A 22,468-nucleotide genomic window follows, 5' to 3' on the forward strand; every position below is an offset into this window, starting at 1 on the left:
TGAACGGAAGAGACTGCATAACCCTCTGAAAGTAGTAGCTGCCATACAATCTAGACCATATAGTGGAAATTCCAAAATCGTCGAATTCATGATCGAGAACTTTGTCAAAATATTTGGAATGGATGTCGCCAGTTCGAAACTAGTGCCGTATAGCTGGAGAAAGCTGCTTTAATTCTGATTGGCTAATGTCTACTCCTAGTTGGTCATTTCATTGACTCGCGGAAGTCAAAGTTCGCAAAAGGTCGTTCTGACGTGATCTGTAATAGGATGTCCTCTGGTCTTTGTTTATCGGTAGCGAAAACAAAGATACGATGTTAATCAGATTGGTAGCGTTGGGCGCTTAATCTAATGAGACGATTCTCTTGCCGCGTCGTAATATTAGGCCTGCCACGCCTTTGCCACATTTTAACATCCCCGGTATGACGATAACGGTTTTACAGTCGCGAAATGACACTTTTGTACTTGCCATGCTTTCGGGGATCTTGTGATATTATATTGTCCCCCAATAACTCGCCATTGCGTCCTATCACGCTAAGTTCGATTGTACATGTAAATGTGAGGTCCCTGATATGTGCACACATGTGGGCCTGAACCTGACTCATATTTGTTATGTTTTTCGCTACCTCTTTCAGGACCCCTTTTCGACATGTCCAAAGATAGCAGACGTGTTATCACATGTGTAATTACGCGTTAAATAAGTGAACCATATTTAAAGCTTTATTAATAAACCTACTGTGTTTTGAAATTAGAGGTAGTTTAACTATAGATTAGATACTTCTTATACCTCTTTAAATGTTTGAAAACTCGCGCTGAAGAGCGCGGTTCCAAATTTTAAATAAGAGGTATCTAATCTACAGTTCGAGTACCCACAGTTACAATTACAAAAGGTTTCTCTCCTGAACAGACAAGGACACCCGTTGTGTAATAAATACGATAACGTATTCTTATGCATGTAAGCCTTTCAAAATATATATACTTTTAGTTCACACAACCGCTTGTTCTCTAAAAGCTTGGTGAAATGTTCGTAAAACACAACCCCTTCTTTCAGATTAGTATTTTTAAGCCTCTTGAAATTAGTTACTTAAGCATTTTCACGATAGCCAAAAGGGCATTTCATTGTCTAAAAGAGCTTTCTGTATTTTTGTCAAAACCAACCTGTTTCATGGATGCCCCCGTTTAAGACTGTACTGACGAGGAAGTCATTTGCCTTGTTCCTAGCCTGTTGCCACTTTAGCCCTATTACATGGTTTCTTAAACAAGCTTACTTCGCGTAGTTTCCCTTAGCTTGCAACATTACTTACTCAGCAGTTTGAGGCACGAATAGTGAATGTTAAGGACAATGGTTACCACAAGGGAATGGTGAATATAATGTATAAAGTGAAGACCTTGGAACAATGGAGAGAATGAATAATTCTTCTTCTTGATTATGAGATGGTGTCAAAAATGAAAAAACCCAGCCCATTGACCTTTAAGAATACATTTGTCTTTTTTGTAATGGCACTTTGATGAAGTTATGACAAGACTTGTCTTTGTGTAAATGAAGTGCAATCAGTTAGTGCCTGGTTATAAATAGAGGTTATCACGCAAGTGTGATTTTGAATGGAAATACCCTGCATGTTTAATAAACATTCCTTTTAGCGAACCGTAGCGAGATAAAACACTGTGTTTATTTCTAATAGATTATATATACCATACTAAAACACACAGGCACGATGACCTCTTTATCATATGATGTTATTCTTGAATGATATCGTCGAAGTTTTCCTTGAATGTCGCATTAATATTTTACGTCTCAAGATCAATCACTGTGATTGGTGAGTCTGACAGTGACAACGGGCTATATAGTTCAACTGAAACGTTTTTTACAGAACCAAGAATGTTTATCTAAATTGAACTGTGATCTGTTATCCCAGTTATGTGTTCAGGTCCCCGATTGTTAATTCTGAGTCGATCGCCGATAGACAATGGTCACTCAATATTTGTAAACACTAAAAGAATTGCGTTGTTTTTTTTCAACATGCCCATATATGAGAAACATTAAAAAGAACATCGAGATCAAGTCGTTCAAATATATGCCATAAGCAGAAACTCATTACTATTATAATTAGTAGAGGGCATATTGAAATTTGGCAGCTACTTTGGATTTTCGAGTGGTTTTCTGGGTTTTTTTTCTCAATAAACACCCCAACAAAAAAAATTTTATGTAAAGTTTGATGCTGGTATCGCCATTTGAACAACTCAACCATAAGATCGTAATATCCACAAACCATTTGTTTGATAGGCCTTAGAAGTTGACGGTTGACAAAGTAGAGACACTTTATGGCTAGATCGTCCTTGTTGACCTGTCAAAGCGATGTTTCGGTATTGACCCTCATACCTTATTATTGCTAGATACGGTGTAGGATCTATACCGTAATGTCTTTATCACAGAAACAAATTTTAAGTTATCCACAAATTGTGTCCACTGTGTAACCATTTATGATTGTTGTTTTTTTGTAATCTCAGTGTTAGTGAAGCTGTTGTAGAAGTGGATGTTCAGTGAGACACACTCGACACATCTGCATGTCTAGTGGGAACCTCTTAAACATGAGTCTCGTTGTTTTCCCCCCACCCCAGAAAGAGGCGGTAACGAAGATATGCCAGGCTGCGGACAAACAGCTGTTAACCTTGGTGACATGGGCAAAGATGATCCCCCACTTCATGGAGCTGTCATTAGAGGACCAAGTGTTACTGCTCAGGGCAGGTAATACCAAACACCAAGCTTAGTGGATCATAAAAGTAAGGATGCAGTATTTATATATACAATAGCAGAATCATGCTACTGCAGGGAGATATTTGATGTCGCCTGAATTAACTTTGTTATCTATTCGTTCTCACACAAATAGATTTTGCATGTGGTAATCAATTCTTATCTACAAGATATCACCCGTGTTATTGTCAAAAGTGGTTACATTACACTGATACACTAACAGATACGCTGGGCGCCGCGTTTACCTGTAACCACGTGATCTGATAGGTTGGCCACCATATGTCCATAGTAGGAGCACAAGTCAATTAAATGTGAGCGGACAACCTAAAATATCGGCTGAATATCACGGAAAATGTGACAAGACTTTTCGTGTCAGTTGGGTCTGGGATGGTCGAAAACAGGATATCATTAATTCTTTCTGCCAGGATATTGATACAGTTTTTTTGGCTGATATTATGTCATAAGTATGGTGGCCGAGAGGGGACATCGCTTTCTCGCTTTCTCGCGATATAGCAATATTTCCTCTTGGCCACTATATGGGTTTCTTTACGATAGAAAGTATATGCGTAAAACAACATTAATTAATTGTTAAACCTGACCTCAGTGGGGGGAGTGGTTTTAATCATAAAAGAGAGCTGAGATTTTTCCAGTCACATTACAAATTATACATATGGACAGAATGTTGAAATTTTCACACTATCTACTTAGACACAGTTTAACAGTACAGACATGGGTGCTTTTATAACAATCCACGTATTTCTGCGTAAAAAAGAATTTGATTGTTTTATGGCCCTATTTAGGAGTTTTATTGGATCCCCCGCCCCCAGGCCAAGTTATCAAAACAAATAGCAAATAACACCGCTCATTAGCGCTGAGTAGTACGTACTTCCTAAAAAAACACGTTTATATCAATGTATATATGTTTATATATATTGCTGGTGATATTGAGAAGCATCCAGGCCCGACGGTGGAGGAACAAATAATGGGTTTGAAGGATGCACTGTTCAACAAAATGGAGGAAAACAAGAAAGAAATATGTGCAACAGTGAGTGAAGTTCGAACACAGATGATAGCCATTGAAAAGAAATACTATTCACTGGAGGTGATGTGTGAAGACATAAATAGCCAAGTGTCTGAATCACTGAGATTTTTAACAGAAGTTCGTGACGACAATAAGCAAATAAAATCTTATTTGGAATCCCTTACAGCACGTTACAACGAGATAGAAGTACAGAAGAGGAAATTTCCGAAATGCACGTGATGGACGAGCGTCTCGACAGCGTCATGGGGGCCGTTGATAGGCTAGAGGCATATAAGTAGGCGGGACAATGTCATCATAAATGGCATGTCAGAGGTCACGGATGAAACAGCTGAAGATTGTAAACAAAGTGTATTGGAACTATTGGACTCTGATGATAGGGATGAACCGATACTTGCAACTGAAATTGTCCGATCACACCGTCTCGGGGTACGAGTAAGCGGTAAACCACGACCAGTAATTGTCCGATTTGTCTGTAATGATATTAAAATTAGAGTTCTAAAGATGCGAGGTGACCTCAAAACGTCTAATATCGGGCTTGCGAAGGATCTGACAAGAAATCAACGTGACAAACTAAAACGTTTGAGAGAGGAGAACAAGCGCGGATACTATAAGGGAGGTAGGCAATTCATTGTGGACAACGAGGACAAGGCTGAGTCCAATTCGTTCCCAGTCCACACAACCAGTAGTATAGGTAATAGGGGTTCTGCCGCAACTCCACTAGAGCAAGATTTATATACCTATACTGCTACTACAGATGAAATTTTTTAAGTGTAAATGATCATGCGATTCAATGATAGTCATGAGATTAAACTAAATTGTAATGAAAATGATTCTAGCTCACCACCACTTGGAGCCAATCAATGCTTCTATGATATATTTTTTTATAGGTAATAGGGGTTCTGCCGCAACTCCACTGGAGCCAGATTTATATACCTATACCGCTACTACAGAGGGATTTTTTTATGTAAAAATGATGATGCGATTCAACGATAGTCATAAATCATATTAAAAGAAACATCAATATTAATTAATAATGAATAAAATTTACTATAGCCCACAAGGATATTGGAAAGGTATAGGAGCAATAAATAAATTAGCCACTGCGGCTAAGGTATCTTAAGATGTGGCCAAGGATTGGTTAAAGAAACAAGCGATGTGGCAAATATACTTACCAGCACCGCGTTATATACCGAGGAAGAAGTTTGATATTTTTACAACGAATGAAGTTCATCAGGCTGACCTCCTGTTTCTTCCCCACGATAAGGTAAGACGCAAAACGTATAAATACGCTCTAACCGTAGTGGATGTGGCTAGTCGATACAAAGAGGCTGAGCCATTAACCTCAAAAGATTCAACAGAAGTAGCTAATGCACTGAGTCGCATATATAAACGCGGACCACTAAAATGGCCTAAGTTTTTTCAAGTAGATCCCGGTCGCGAGTTTATGGGATCGGTAACTAAACTGTTAACAAAGCACAATGTCGAAATCAGGCGTGGTGAAAGAGAGGCCCACCGTAGTCAAGCTATTGTCGAAAGATTTAACAGGACATCAGCGGAACGTTTGTTTGGCTATCAGTATGGGATCGAAATGAAATCGGAATGATTAAGATCAACCGAATGGGTGACACGATTATCAGCTGTTGTATCAGCGCTGAATAATGAAGTAACGAGATTAATCGGGAAGAAACCATCCGATGTGATTAAAACGAAATCCGTGACTTCCGAATCTTCAGCACCGCAGAGAGGCAAAGAACAAAAGCTTCCAGATAGAGTAAGCGTGAGATATTTATACCAGCCCGGTGAACTCGAAGGACGCCTACGTCGCGCAACCGATTCGATTTGGTCTCTTAAGACATATAACATTAGTCGATTGGTTACGAAAGAAGGAGAGCCCATTCTTTAATATCTTCAAGATGGACTGGGCAGGGCATTTGTACGAGAAGAGTTGTTCATAGTTCCCAACGGTACAGTATTGCCGCCCTAAATAACCATAAGCATAGGTAGTTACACCATCATTATCAATCCATCTCTTTGTATCTAAGGGGGATAATGATGTCTTGTTCATTCTTAATCCATATATCCTATGATTGTAACTTCTTAAAGAGTTCATCTCGTGTTTGAATGTTCTACCGTTGAATAATGCTTCTTTATACTGTTCGTGTTTGATATGCTTTTTTACCACATACTTCTTAACACCCTTAGCTTTTCTTATCTCCCCATTATCGGACTTCTTTATGGAATACATCTTAGGTCTTAATCCGACATACTCCGCTACAGGAGTCCCAGCACATTCATCCTTCATCTTACCTAACACCTTTTTATTTAGTACGCTGTGCAGTGGATTATCTTTTGGGTAATCGCTCGTGTCGTACATATCTATTTTTTCTGTCATATCTTTATACACATCCTCGGTTTGTATTTCCATCAACAAAGAATCTGTGTCGGTATATAACACCTCGCATCTATCGCCGTATTGCTTCTTAAGTTCGTTGTAATAAAAGTCATACATTAAGTGTTTTGACAAGTCGAGAATACTCATACCAACGTACACCGGTCTGTTGAATTTTATATTACTCTTCTGCATATGCAACGCGGCTAAGTGGTTATCGAATATCTTGCTTCTGTTAAAAGCCAGACTGGCTATAAGTTTCCTGAGTCTTTCTTCCTCATTAGATCTGACTAATTTAACATCAACACGCTTCCTTAGATTCTCCATAGTTTTACCAAATACTGAGTTATTCATGAGCTCATATGGATTCTTTTCGAAATCGCTGGTAGCTATCTTTCTTAAATCTGTGTTCAACCTTATATAGGGCTCCATCCAAGGACTTTGATCAAACTTTAGAACTCTGTGTATTATCTTAAATTTCATACCTTACGATAGATATAACTGGAGATTTCTGTAGTGAACTATATATTTTGTCTTATCCATCAAATTTGGTACGAGTTTTTCTACGTTAGCTAACCTTGTATTACCCATCAAGGAGTGTTGATATTCCGACATCAAATCTTTATTAACCATTAATCTTTCGGGAGCTAGCGGATAACTGTTATGGTCTTTATGTAACGAATTTGGATATTCCAAGTCAACTTCTAGTATGTACCCTTTATTCGCATCATTCACATTGATATCATTCACTTCGACCCACTCAAAACCACCCATGGGTAATGGTTGACTCATAGCCCATCCGTACAAATTGTTGGCGTCGAGATATAATATATGCGTGTCGGGTTTACTCGGATCATATCCTTCCACTAATTTATTATTAGCCTTAGAATACCTTTTCGCTACCATCGATATACTACCTCTTAATCCTTTCTCAACAAACAAGTGCATATCGTAATCTGTGAGTAGTTTTAGTTCTACACCGGTCTTCTTCAACAATGCATCCCACGATAGTCCGGGACTGGAATAGTACCATGCCGGGGCCAAGCCATATTGTTTTAAACATGTCTCTCTAAATATCTCGAATATATCGGCGAGTAACAGTACATGGTTTTTAAGTACAGATCGTGATAATCGCCTAAATTCTTACAACCTAATTTATCCCACACCGTCAGAGCGTGTTCATAATCTGCATCTGTTATTTTAGATTCTGTTAAGTTACTATAGAATGATTCAAGAGGTAGTAATTTAGTTCGTCGAATCTAGACCAATCATCCATATATTCGTAAGGATATTCACCTTTTCTCAGCAACAAATGACATGTTAACCTATCGGTATATTGATTTGTTATCGCAAAGTCATCGGGATTGTTCGCATTAGCTAAAATGTCCAGGGAAGTTAACAGAAACTGAACGGAGTCTATGAATCTAAGCCCATTACTTTGCTTTATTCTAGATTTCCCATCCTTATCCGTATAATGTATAGTTTTAGTCAACGAGAATGATATGTATTTTTCCATATTAATAGGAATGCACGTTAAGCCACCATCAGTCTTTGAGATAGCTTGCATAATGAGATGTGAATCGTATCCTCTAAGGTTATGAAACACAACAGGGATAGGTATTGTTTGAGAATTCATTTTTAGTTTCAAGTTACACTCGTTATGCGCAGCTCCCGATAATTACCCGTGACGTGGCAATGATCTCTTACGGAATCCCCATTCAGGGGTTTATTACAAACATGACAACTCGTTGACCTCTTATAGGCCCTCCAATTATCCCTCGTCATATACATGAGTTTCTTACACACGATAAATTTTCCCTTATTATTCTCTCTTCATTTTGTAGATATTCTAGGAACTTTCCCGCTGCATCGGGACCTCTGTAAATCACGGGCGGGTTTGTTTTCCCATCATACCTTACAACTATATATCCAAACCCACAAGGAATATGTTCTTGAGTTTTGTACGTAAAACTACTATCTTGATTATTATCTTGATTATTTTCTATAGGTTTTATAAGCGCTTCGAAGTCAGCGTAAATTACGTACGGTACTGGCATTTGATTACAATAATGTTCAAATTTTAATATATTTTTTCCCTCTTTAGGCATATCGATCCTGATAGCAGTCTGTCCAACACCTCTACAGTCTTCTTTATGCGCTTCCAATAGATCTTTTGCTGTACCCATGCAGGCATCTTTCACAGAAATATTTCTTTTCCTTTGATCGTATAATAGCCTGTTTAAACTCTTTATCCATGTAAAATGATATTTACCATCTTTTTCGATCAGAAATGAATTGATTCTGGGAATATGTTCGTGAGCGGAGCTTATCCTGTGTACAACAATTCCTTGAGAAGAATGTCTGAAAAGATTTATAGCTAAATTATTTTGTTTTTCCACCTAATCAATTCGTGAGATTGGTGTAGGTTCGTCTATACCATCGAAGTTGAGTCCATCGTTTTGAGGATAGCTAGAAGGTCTATTTGCAATTTTAGAATCTGCGGGGAACAATGCAGATCTTATCATCATTCTTAAACAGTCATCGGATTTATTTTTTACATTAATTATGGCTTTTTTCTTCTTATAATACGGGGGTAAATCTATATAAGATCCACCTTTGAAGGGCATATAATTTGCTATATCTAAATATAAACTATCGATTTTATCCACACCCCAACCCGAACCTCTATTAGTCCAGCGTTCTAAAGTTTCCTGTATCCTCTGAATTGATGTATCTAATGATGCGTTTATAGTATCGGATTCGGTTATAACTTCTTAATTGCTTCGGAATATGGTTCGATATATTCAGTGCTATCGTCTGTGTTACTTTTACTCAATGACATTTTAATCGTCAGCTGGTATTTTATACTATGTTAATCATCTAATTCCTCGTTAATTTTACTCGATATGATGGGCTTAACATCATTAACATCCATGTTGGAATTAATATCCATCTTCCAACCTCTTAAATATTTACCAACGCCGGCGGATGTGGGTACAAATTTTAATTCTTGTTGTTTTTTCTCAACATCATCTTGTTGTTTATTATCAACATCATCATGTTGTTTATTATCATTATCTAGTAAAGCAATCAATTCAGCTTTTCTCATTCGAGAATAACTCTCAGCCCACTGTTTTTTGCTTGAGCTTTGAGTTCTCTAAGAGTCTGGGGTTTGTTGTATTCCAAACCGAGTAAATCGATCAATTCAGCTTTTCTCATTCGAGAATATCCATGTAGACCACGTTGTTTTGCCATAGCCTTCAACTCTCTGACAAAAACCATTGTGACCATGGTATATACAAAATGATTCATTTGTCTAAATGGTTATTTTTCATATATAAATACGTATTCTCCCCAACCTATTCCTCTCATTGATGTAATCTCTCTTCCTAGCGTAAATAATCTGCTTCCTGACCTTATCAGCACCGTGACTCTTACATAAACTGTAACTACATTTGACTCCAATCCCACATACAGAACAAACGTAATTTTTAAAACCCTTTCTGATGTTATAAGCGTGGGTGCCACAGTAAATACCAACGGATGGCTTCTGACATTGAATCAATTTCCCCATGAGTGTATATTTGCACAGATTCATGGTTATACACATATTGTATCATTTGTCTAAAAGGTAAATCACATCTCCACTGGTGAGTCATAGCTGTCAGCGCTACATAGATTAGCGATCAGGGTGACATAGTGTGTTTACAGGTCATGGTTTATGCGTAGTAATTGTATAGCTGAAAATTGCAACAACTGATAACTCCAATATTATGAATATGACCTCGCGGTTTTTCTGAGCCTCTGACGGTGTATAAAACTGACTTATTGCTGGTCTCGGAATTGGGTCAAGTTTTTTCCCATAAACAAGGAAGTATTCGTGCATGGCAGATTCGACATCCTTAAACGTTTGAATTGAATGTCCCTGCCTACGCAGTTCTTCATGAATAAAATCTAATCTCTCTATTCTCCATCTGGTCCATTGTGACTGGGCTGCTTCGAGTTGTTCTAATGCTTTATTGTGTCTTTTCTGCTCAGAACCTCTCATACTAGAAAATAAAATATTACTCCCTGAAAAAGCTAGAGCATTAACAACAGCTCCACCGACCATCATCGCAATTGATGCCATATTATATGAAAATAAAATATTCAAATGTTCAATAATATAAAATATTCAAATGTTTAATTACTTCATTATGTCTTCCGGGATAAGCCCTTGTTTGATGAGCATATCTTTTGTTGCCATAGCCAATCCAATATCGAGAATCATCATACCGATATCATAACCATTAAAATCTAGCTTGGGTGGTGTGGCTTTAGTAATCATTTTAGCTATACGGGCATAGCCAATGGCCTAGCCTCTGACCACTGCTGAATGATACGTTGCGTTTACCAACATTTTACCTTCTGTAACTAGAGTAGTCATGCTTCTTATAGCATTATATGAGGGCTCTAATTGAACTTGTTGGGACATCGGGGGTGATGTTTTCTCTTCTCCGGTCTTATAAAACAACCATACAGCCGCTATAGCAACAACTCCTACTAGTGCCCAAGTTTTAATCGGATCAATATTTGAATTATTCATTAGTTTCGCTTTCCACGCCAGCCAGCCCATCCTACCAGGTGCGATTTTTGGGGGGTTCTTCCTCGTCACTCTGGCTTGTTTTTGTGTTTGTGGTTGTGGTGCAATCGCTGGTATTTCCTCATTCACAATCTGTTGTGGTGTCACTTGAGTCTCCATTATTATTGAGTGGGCACGTATGTTTAAATTGACAATACCTGGCCTTTATTAAAGCTGTGGTGAGTGGAGCTAAGAACATTCCGTATCTATGATAAAACTCACAGCTTACTGAGCTTAAAGTGTGTTCGATGACTGGGTCTTTCTCGAGAGATTCGCATAAATACATGCGATGTTCTGCCGGAATAAGAAGAAACGTACTAGCTACGACTGTGTATAGTTGTAATATAGCCGAACCTATTGTTTTAGTCATGGTAGCTCCCAGTCTAGACTTGTAACACGCGTACAGTTTTTTAATTTCTTCGTCGGCCGCGAGTCTTTCTCTATGTTTATCTAAAGATTTATCTACATGTTGATCAGGCTCATCTTTGAGCATTTGTTAGATGAGTTCGTCGCATTCCATAATGTAATACCTAAGGAGATATTTAAGTCTAACATAGTATAATATGGCATATCCAATAGAGATTTTAAACCACAGTATGTCATAATAACCGCTAATGTTCAATTTATCGTGTTTTTTCGCTATTTTTGCTATAATTTTGCTATATTTGCTACAATTTTGCTATAATTTTGCTACATTTGCTAAGCAATTGCATAAGCAGCTTGTTGATTGGTTTTTAATACGAGTTTACAGTGCTTCGTTGCCGCTAACAGTTTTCTGACTTTATCTCGTTCGAGCTTGGTATAAATAACATCATATTCGCATAGACATTCCTTGAAGGAATCTCGGTCTTTGCAATGAAACAGGGCTACCCATTTGGTCTGCTCTCTAAGATCTTTCAGGACAGAGTTGTATTTTTGAGTAAGTACCCAAACGCTAAGCTGAGTATGCCGTCCGGAGAATGCTAAATACGAAAGCATATCTTTCTTTTTGGTAAGTTCTTTACTCACACCACAATTGTCTATTACGAAAAGGGTTGATTCTCATTGATTTTTCGTGAAATACTCGTAAACAGTCTTGTAAACGATCGCCCGGATCAACTCTGTGTACCCCATTGTCATTCATTACCCAATCTCTCGATAGATATGTTTAATTAACGTTTATAGTCGGGCACAGAATAATAATATGATCGAAAACGTCCCGATAATGACTTTGTAAAATATCTAGAATCAAAGCTGTTTTTCCACAACCCGTTTGCCCGCATATGATAGCGCAGTGCGGTTCTTTAGGTAAAAGATTATCAATAGATTGCTAGCACGAATCGTCCATTCTGTATATTAAGTTGCGCATCCATAATCACTTACAAATATATGTTTAATTTACCAGCTGATTCCTGGAGCTTCGTTATCTGTATAGTGACACCCTCGCTGGAATTTTCTATTCTCCTCCCACTGCCGTGTAGTTGGTCATCGTCCGTTGTTCGCATGTCGAGCCATAGCGCGTACTTCGTGGTGAGGTATTCACCCATCGATACATCCCTGAGAGACAGATCTTTCGCGACCGGGTTAACTTCTGGGCTTCGTTTTATAGAAGGGAGTTTTTTAATCTCATCCCACTGTTGATACGCTAGCATTCCTTGACTATATAGTTGATTAGGAACGCCCTCGATAGTCAGTTCTACTTTTGTAATCTTGGGATTGTAGAACTTCTCGGTATTTCTTTTAAATGCATCGGAGGGGTCCTCGAACAACATTAAAATACCCTTCAACGACCTCGTGGGGACGTTTAGATTGATATTCCACGTCTTATCTTTTTTGTTCCTCGTGATCTTTCGGTGTCGAAGCACGCGATCGTACAAAATGGCTAAACTTGCTGTATACTGGTTACGAATTTGTCTGGCTAATTCGGGATCTGTTATCATATCATACTCCAGTGAGATATTGTCAATGGAATAGCTAGCATCTTCAGTAGCTCTGATTACTCTACCGTAGTCATTAAAAGTGAGTTCGTATTCTAACCTATCGCATAGGGATGCTTGATAAAAGGGCATGTGGGAATCTAGTAATTCAAAGTCGAGAGTAATATAGAATCGGTTACCTAATGGGCCGGCAACAACGAGATCTTTTACGACGGTATTATCACCATTTTCAGCACCCACACGCAGTTTCAATGTGTTCTGATTACAAATACCTTGGTACTGTAAGTTTTCCCGCTCTTTATCCGTTCTCCAGAGATCCATGTAACAATAGTATACATCGCTATCGTCGATACTCAAAACCTCATTACCGCTAATTTTAATGGCGATTTTCTTAACGATAGCACGACCTATGTTCTGAACAGGCTCCCTGTTAATGTCGTTAGAAGTCAAACTAATCGTAAATGCTAGTCGGACAGTTCCCGGAACTAACACATCGTGTGTGCCGAGATTAGGAAAGCGAACCAGAAGCATTTGATTCTGATCGATGGTACCTCGGGTTATTAGTTATAGTTACAGACTGATGAATTGCTTTGACACCTAATGGATCTCGAAGTCTACGTTGTGGGTTTAACTTGCGTCCGTATTGCGAAGACATTGTTATATTGAAATTATGTAACCTTATGTTTAATATAAAAATGGATGATTTTAATCTAGATGATTTTGATAACCCTGGTACAATTGAAGAGGGTACTGATGAAACCAGCTTTGGTGGCATGAATCTTAACGATGAACTTTTACAATCAACTGTCAATGATTATTACGATACCTTTAAAGATGTTAGTCCTATTGTTCACGACTATTCAAAGTTTGAGATAGATAGTAAAGGAATATTGCAACTGAGTGGCGCTCCAGATATTGATCTTATGAATTCTCGTACTCGTAAGCTCCTAGCTTTGTCTACGATAGCCAGTAAACACGGCTTCAACATTGTTCATAATGAATTAGGTTTTGTAGACTACTCACGAGGAGCAAAACTTCCCGCGAAGACTACTAAGGTTCTTCGGACTGTGCGTGATGAACTAGGTACCATAGATAATTTGGAAGAAAGCTTGAAGCTGGCCTCGGACGGACTCGGAGAAATCTTGGATACCTACAACGATAATTCCACGTTACAGGTACCATCATCAGAGTTCAGTATTAGGGAATTACGAGGCCTTGACAAGGCAATGCGAACAATGCGGGGAGAACCCATCCATTATATAGCCAAGCTATCCGAAATCGACAAGCATATAGCTTATGAGAAAACAAAACTTGAACAGGCGGGTGATGAATTCAGTAGACGTCGCGTTGCAGAAAGATTGCGTAACTTAGAAGACGAAAGATCGGCCCCCCTCGAAGCGGCTTCCGGTAATAAAAAGGCCCTTTGTTCACAAATCAGTCAAATTCGAGAAACTATCGATCAATTCCTCAACGTTGACACTACACTGGCCGATAAAATCAAAACATTGTTCAGAGAACAGGGAATAACCATTGCCAGTATTTTAACCGCATTAGGATTTATTATATCAACTTTGACTCTCACGCTAACCGGTGGTGGTACAGGAGGTGGTGCACCGCCTAGGTCGGATGGTATAAAAGAGTGGATAAAAAAGCATTTAAAAGCATTAGGTTCAGCACTGGGATCGCTTGCTGGGAGAGCCGCGTCTGCACTTCCTGGTATAATAGGGAATATTGTTTCCTGGCTCTTGAATTTATTAGCCTAGACGACCACTTGGCTTAGTCAAAACTTGTGGGCACTGATCGTAGCAATTGCCGGGCTGTTGTATGTATCCGCTAAGAACTATTTATCCAAATCAGTTCGCTAAGAACTATTTAACCAAATCAGTTCGCTAAGAACTATTTAACCAAATCATGAGTAAACCGGCCGCGACTCCACCTACTACAAGCGCTGTTTTTTCATCGATATGTTGTTGATTTTTAGCCGCAATATGCGGTGGCACTTGTGGTTGTGCGTTAGTAGATGTGTTAGTAGATATCTGTGGCTTGACTATTCCCATTTCGCCTGTGTTTGTTTGCGTTAATAATTCGGCATTAATATCTGAATTTATACCTGGTTTTTGTTGATCCCTAGCAATAACAATTTTATTATTATAGCCTATCACTCTACCTATATTAAGTTCCATGTTACTCGGAGACATGTATAGTCCCGGCGCATAAACATAGTCTACTTTGGATTGAGCGTACTGTAATACATCTTGATAATGCTTTATAGAAGATGGTATGTCAACTGGTGAATTAATAGCATCCTCTACGTTTGCAACAAACTGTTTTTGTGCATCGAGCGCCGTCCCAGAACCGATAATGGATGTTCGTGTTTGCGATTGTGCACCGAGAATTACCCATACATAAGTTCTTATTGATTCATTAACTCTTATAACTCCTGGGTTAGTAAAATTATTTTCTGTTTTATCATTAAGAAATTCATTCCAAGCGTTTTCGGTATCGTTCAGTTGTACAAATTTTGTAACAATATAAGCCAAACCACCCTTAAAACTCATAAGAGAACCTCTCCAATCGTTACTCGAAAGTTCCCAGCCTTGATAAAGATTATGCATTCTTACAAAAAAGATTGTTTTTCTGTAACAACTTAAATGGATTGAATGGTTGATGAGTTTTTTTAACTAAATCATCACTTTCTTCTTTAACAGTTCTTTGTCCACTGTATGGAACACCTAGACCATGGTTAATTCCTTTAATACACCAATCTTTACTCGTAGCAATATTAAATTCCTGACAAATACGTTCGAATGCCCACCTATTGTACGGATTATTTGATGCATTCCATGCTCGATCTTGCGCTAATGGGGCACTAATTTCCCTAAGTATACGTCTAATCTGATAATACACGTGAAATGATAAAACAGACTTATTTAGTTTAAATCCTGGGGCATAAAGAGATACACCACATACTGTTGTGGCACACCATATGGCAAAGTTTAACTGGTTCTGCCAAAATTGCATTGGATTGTGAAACCAATCGTGCACCATTTTATCGCTACTTGCCGTGACCCTGTATTTTTCAAAGATATCAGGGAATTTAACGAAAAACTTAGCACCAGAGGCACTTACTAAAATCGACTGATTAGTAATGTAAGTTGATTTCATATTTAAGTTATGATATAGTATCATTGTATATTTAATATGTATGTTACACTCCCGGGAATAACAAATGGTCAGTCTATTCAACTGCTTCATACTATCGATAACTCGGATGGACAACTTGAAGTCGCCCTATGCGATGTAACATATTACCCGCAGTGGACCAATATAGGTGATGTGTGAGAAAATAATAAGATATGGATATTAGGTATAATAGATGGAAACAAATACATTATTATACCTGATGGGTATTACAGCATATACTCACTCAATGATGAAATTTTCAAACCTTTGGGAGTTAGTCTTACACAAAATGAGTCGAATGGGATGCTGATTTTAAAAGCTGGAGTAGATCAAGTAGTTCTTGTCGAGCGCTTAGAAGATACACTTGGATTTAATCTTAAAACGGGAATAATACCACCCAACGAAACACGACATGGAGTTGAATTACCCGATTTAGTTCCCTATAAAGAGTTGTGCATCCATCTTGATCAGATAAGCACACGGATAATATTCAACTCGAAAGTCCTTCAACTCTACTCAGATCTATTCCAGTCAAAGATGAAAAATACAATAGCGGTAGAACAGACTCTTTCTCATCATTACAATATAAAAAATTAAAGCGTGGTATTATTTCAGACCTCAAAATTATTATAAATAATGGTTGATTCATCAGGCCCTCGAACGCTCAGACAATGTAATACAATTGCGCTTTCCGATCTCGGAGACACAGAAGGATTCGGTAAACCCGGTACCGATGGTAAGTTATGCGCTTTACACTTACAAGATAATGTATACAAGCAGAAAGAAGTTACATTCACAGGTAATCTAGGAGATTTAAGTGATGTCGACGTTAGTAGTCTCCATAAAAACACTTCGTACAATCTTATTCTCAACGGTGATAATAAATGGACTATGGTCGAAGCAAACATCGAGTGGCTATTGAATATCATCATTACCCCACCGTATGTGATGATGGGTAAAGCACATAATTTAACTAAGATAATAAATAGTGGCATCGTAGTCGGGGCTTATATCCCATCAAAACGAAAAAGTGTGTTAGTCACCCCCCTGCCAGAAAACCCAGGTCATATGTTATATAGTCGTCCGGCAGTAAAAAATTTTAGTTTAAATTTGGTTACTGAATTCAATGATATTAAACAGCACTTGAGTGCAATACCTTATATTTCTACGCTTATTATTGAAGTTTTGTTCGGAGATGCACCTGAAAATGCCTTCGAAATATTACCAGGTCTATCGATTAAATGGCTCAAGAAACACCAGCGTCAACGTTGCAGTATTATTCATATTGGAGCATCACCCGTTGCAACCCTTGAGGGGGTCCAAATTATTAAAAGTGACAGAATTTCTCTTACTAAGATATTCATGCCGTATAATATACATTTGATAAGGTTGATGTATACTCTCAAAACATTTAAGCAAGACCAATTAAAGACTATCATATGACCGTAATATTCACTATGAGTTTATATCCAGAGCTCATTGAGGCATTTGAAAAGATGGATACTGTTGATGGATTTAGATTACATCAAATAAGCGACATAAAACATCGAATAGAAAAGGAGAGGGAGTTTAGACTTGGATTGTATAAAAAGTATCGCAGAGCTGTGAATGCTGTCGACGGAGTTGACACCGCGCTTGTAACAGCTGGCATGGGACTCGGTGTAGCTGATGTTGGTTTATTATCAACTATAATCGCCGCGCCTATCGTACTTGGCCTGGAAATAGCGGCTGGAGTCTCAGGACTGGCAGGAATAATGAAGCGGAAGCAAAGTTGAACAGCATTGAGGATCATATTTCGTTTAGTGTTGTCAGAACTCACCAAATACAACGCAATGAAGCAGGAGATTCGATCTAATTCTCGTAAGACCAGTGGTATTAGCGAATATGAGAAAAAAAAGTTCATGGAACAGGGGAGACAACAAGCGCGTCAATTATTCCGTGCCAAAACCAAAGAACTGGTTGGAGATTAAAAATAGATTGCTTACTATCATTAGATCACATTTAGAAGAATGCTTACATAAATATATAATAATGGAATTTATGCTCAGGGACAAAATTATCAAATGGAGAGAATTACCACAAGGTATATATTATATCAGTGATATCAAACCAACCAAATACGGTCATAAATTGTTTCTTTCCAATTACCAAGAAGAATATATAGTCTGGTCTCCTAGTAAAATGAACGAAGAACTTAGTAAAAATGTTGAATATGACTTCGGTAGAAATAATGGTATACAAATTAGTAAAAATAATAGAGAATATTTATTACAATTTAGTTTAATCTCATGACTATCGTTGAATCGCATGATCATTTTTACATAAACAATTCCCCCTGTAGTAGCAGTATAGGTATATAAATCTGGCTCCAGTGGAGTTGCGACAGAACCCCTATTACCTATTAAAATTTATATCATAGAAGCATTGATTGACTCCAGGTGGTGGTGAGCCAGTCAATTTAGCTCATGACTATCGTTGAATCACATCGTAATTTTTGCATTAAAAATTCCCCCTGTACGGTGGTACAAGGTATATAAGGTATATAAATCTTGCGGCAGAAACCATATTACCTATACTACTCAACCGATTCCACCAACAAAACTCCAAATCAGACTACGGGTAGAGGAATCAACTCGGATACTAACCAGCGGTCCTTACGATCGAATTCTAAAGGAAGAACTGGGAAATAGCGGCGTGGCCAGGGTCCCGAGTGTAGTGATAGACAAGACAAAGTGTCATTCCTTTCATGGAATGTGGACGGACTTGAAAATAAAAAACGTGATGATGATTTTTTATCCTTTGTTACCAGTTTTAACATTATAGCTTTGTTTGAAACATGGACTACAGAAATAGAATTCAGTGCTATATTTTCTGATTTTCAGTTATATAGTGTGCCTGCAACCAGACTTTCTAAACATGGGCGTTTATCAGGTGGAATTATCGTTTTAGTAAGAAATTCTCTGACTGATTTTGTCATTAATATTGTTACTTTTGAACATAGCCTATATATTGTTTTCTCAAAAGAAATGCTAAATTTGACTGATTATATCCTGTATGTCTTTTCATATGTACATCCTGAACGTTCCAGCTGGTATGAAAATAAGGAAAACAAGAATGGTATTGAATTACTTCAAAATGATATTTTGGAACTGTTTCGGCAATATCCAAATATTCCTATTGTTTTGATGTGAGACCTTAATGCAAGAACAGGCGAAAAAGCAGATTATTTAGAAGATGACATTTTCCCATTCCTCGATAATAATGGGTGTTACTCAGATTATTTTCCAAGGTTCTGCCAACCAAGATATTCCTGCGATAAAGTAGTCAACATGTATGGAACAAGCCTACTTGAGTTGTGCTTAGTATTAGACATTCACATAGTGAATGGTAGACTAGGTGCGGATAACCAAATAGGAGAGTACACTTATGTCAGCCCAAATGGTTGTAGTACCAGTGGTAATGCTCCGCGGAAACGCAATCAACAGACCGCCGTGTTCGATACACCTGGGTGGATAACAAACAGGAACAGTTCATACATAATATGGAATTGCCCGAAATTGCAACGAATCTGGAAAAAGCGAGCTTAGAAGCTCTTACTGACATAGACAAAAGTGTATCAACGTTTACAGAGGCAATTCTTTCAGCAGCATGTATGTTAAAAAAAACCGTGGAATAATAATAACAATCATCAACATATTTGTAACACAAGAAATCCGTGGCATGATGATGACAGTCTATTAATGAAACACGAACGCTGTCGTGCACTTAACAAATTTAGAAAAACTAAAGACAATGAAGACTTGCTGAACTACCATCAAATTAGGAATGAATATAAGACTATTTGTAGAAAAAAACAAGGGTATTACATGAACAATAAACGTACCGAACTGGAGCAAACTACTGATTCAAAGTCATTCTGGAAGAATATCAAGGACTTGCAGAATACGAAAAGTAACTATAATCCCATAGATTCAAAAGAATGGATGGAATACTTTGAACACTTATTTAATCAATCTACCATTAAAGAAGATAGTGATTTCTTAAACGACGAAGCCGAACCACTAATAATAGAAAGCGAGGAAATCTCCCGCGACATCCTGGATGGACCAATCACAAAAGATGAAATTATTGCACTACCTAACATTGTCCCTCATGTTGAGATAATTTTCAATTGTATCTTTGATAGTGGTGTTTTTTCCAAAAGATTGGGATACAGGTGTTATTATCCCATTGCATAAAACAGGCTCAAGATTAATCAAAGATAACTATAGAGCTGTTAGTTTATTGAGTATTTTGTCTAAAGTGTTCACAAGTATATTAAATAATAGATTAGTGTTTTGGGCAGATATGTATGACAAAATATCAGAATGTCAATCTGGCTTTAGACGAGGACACTCGACAATTGACAATCTATTTATTTTAAATGCTATTATTCAAAGATATTTAGGTATGTCTGGTCGCAAGTTATATGTAGCCTTTATAGACTTCTCAAAGGCGTTTGACTCTGTTCGTCGTTCTTATCTGTGGAAAGTATTTGGAAAGCACGGTGTCAGCACGAAGATGTCCAAAATGTTAAAAAGTCAATTTATGGTAATGTCAAGGCATGTGTCAGAAGTAACAACCTGTTGTCAAACCAATTTCAATGTAATTTAGGTGTAAGAGAAGGTTGCGTTTTAAGCCCCTTCTTATTTCAATTATTCATAAATAAAATTGTACACACAATGGAACAGGAGCAGCTATACGGAGGACAGATACACCCTGATATTATACAAGTTTTATTATTGCTCTTTGCAGATGATTTTATTTTAATTTCAGACACTATTGGGGGACTACAGAAGGAACAATGTATCTTAGATAAATATTGTGTGGACTGGAGTATGTCAGTTAACATTGAAAAAACTAAAATTGTAGTTTTTCAGAAAGGTGGGCGGCTGAAAAAAAGTGAAAAATGGTATCTGAATGGACAATTTGTGGAAGTCACACAAGGGTATAAATATTTAGGTTTGTTATTTAGCAGCAGGCTTTCATGGACAAAAGCTTTAAGCAACATAGCAGTTCAAGCTAAAATAGTACTAATCAACTTATTAAAAAGCATTAATTGTTTACAACCTTATTCTCCAAAATTTCTTTTCAGATTGTTTGACTCCAAGATATCACCTATGTTACTGTATGGGTCAGAAATATGGGCATTCTATGAAATGGAAGAAGTTGAGAAAGTTCATTTATTTACGTGTAAATGGTTATTGAATGTTAATCAATGTACATCAAGTAGCGCTGAATTGGGTGAATGTGGCAGATTCCCTTTACATATCAATGCAAATATGAGAGCTTTTAAATATTGGCTACGTTTAATGTGTATGCCGGGTACCCGCTTACCTAAAAAGTGTTATGATATGATGTATCTATACGATAGTCAAGGAAAGAAGAATTGGGTTACTAATATTAGAACAGCGTTATTTTCACTCGGATTCGGTCATGTTTGGTTATCACAATCACCCGGTAACGTACAGGTATTTACTTCGATGTTATTTCAACGTTTGAAAGATAATTTTCAACAAATATGGCATAGACGTTTATTTAATAGCTCCAAAATGTCCTTCTATTCTCATTTTAAATCGACGTTGAAGTGTGAAGAATATTTGTATTGTGTAACCGTGAGTAAATTCCGGTCATGTATGTCAAGGTTTAGATGCAGCGCACGCTGGCTGGAAATAGAAACTGGTAGAAAACTTAATATCCCTCGCGAAGAAAGATTTTGCAAACTATGTCAAGTTGGCCTAATAGAAAACGAGTTTCATTTCCTGCTAGTGTGCCCTTCATACACTCACCTACGCCATCTCTATATTCCTTCAAAATATTATTTACACCCTAATGTCCATAAGTTTAATATTCTTTTATCTACAACCAAAACAAAGCTGATTATTAATATCGCTAAATATCTGTATCACAGTAAGGAAGAGAGAACACGTATTTTATCATTGTGACTGTTGCCATAAATATGCCATACATTTTGTACAAAGGGCCTGTGGCCTGTACTGTACTGAATAAAGATCTGAATGTTTATTCTGTTTGCGGAGTAGATGTCATCATAGTGGAAGTCCTCACCCAAGCAATGGTAATACTACCGGATGTCCATATGTAATTTCTAGTTTTTGGATGATATATTGTTCTCAGTAACCGTAATGTGGGAATATATAGATAGTTGATTGGTTTTATATTTGGATAAGTTTGGATTTCCGGTATTCAAAGTGTGCAGTGAGGCCGTCTTATCAACAGTCATTTCTGAGACATAAATGCAAAGTATAATTAAATAAGTCTACTCTCATTTTTTGCAGTTATTAATTAACTCTAACGTTAATATTCAAGATTTACAGTACATAGTACTACATACTATTTAAAAGAAGTTAAAGAACACCCGATTCTTTCATATGACTATGGTTAGTCATTAGAGAAAGCGATAAAGCGATAAAGCGATAGAGCGAGAAAGCGATATTTCCCATAATGCCGTACATTAAAACGGTTTTTGCTGATATTTAGTGATCCATTCCTGTAATTCTCACCACTATTT

The 22,468-nt window shown here is 37.5% G+C and overlaps 1 protein-coding gene across 2 annotated transcripts in view; it reads left to right on the forward strand.

Annotated features, from left to right (window-relative positions):
* The window catches only part of LOC124113765 (mediator of DNA damage checkpoint protein 1-like), a 59,743-nt gene that overhangs the window by 28,430 nt on the left and 8,845 nt on the right, over nt 1–22,468 (forward strand). For both annotated transcript variants that reach the window (XM_048389454.1, XM_048389455.1), the window contains exon 6: nt 2,617–2,743. In XM_048389454.1, the coding sequence (XP_048245411.1) occupies nt 2,617–2,743 (127 nt within the window). The remainder of the gene's footprint in view (nt 1–2,616; nt 2,744–22,468) is intronic.

Source organism: Haliotis rufescens, unplaced genomic scaffold (genome assembly GCF_023055435.1).
Source record: "Haliotis rufescens isolate VD_foot unplaced genomic scaffold, xgHalRufe1.0.p SCAF_8, whole genome shotgun sequence".
Taxonomy (NCBI): domain Eukaryota; kingdom Metazoa; phylum Mollusca; class Gastropoda; order Lepetellida; family Haliotidae; genus Haliotis; species Haliotis rufescens.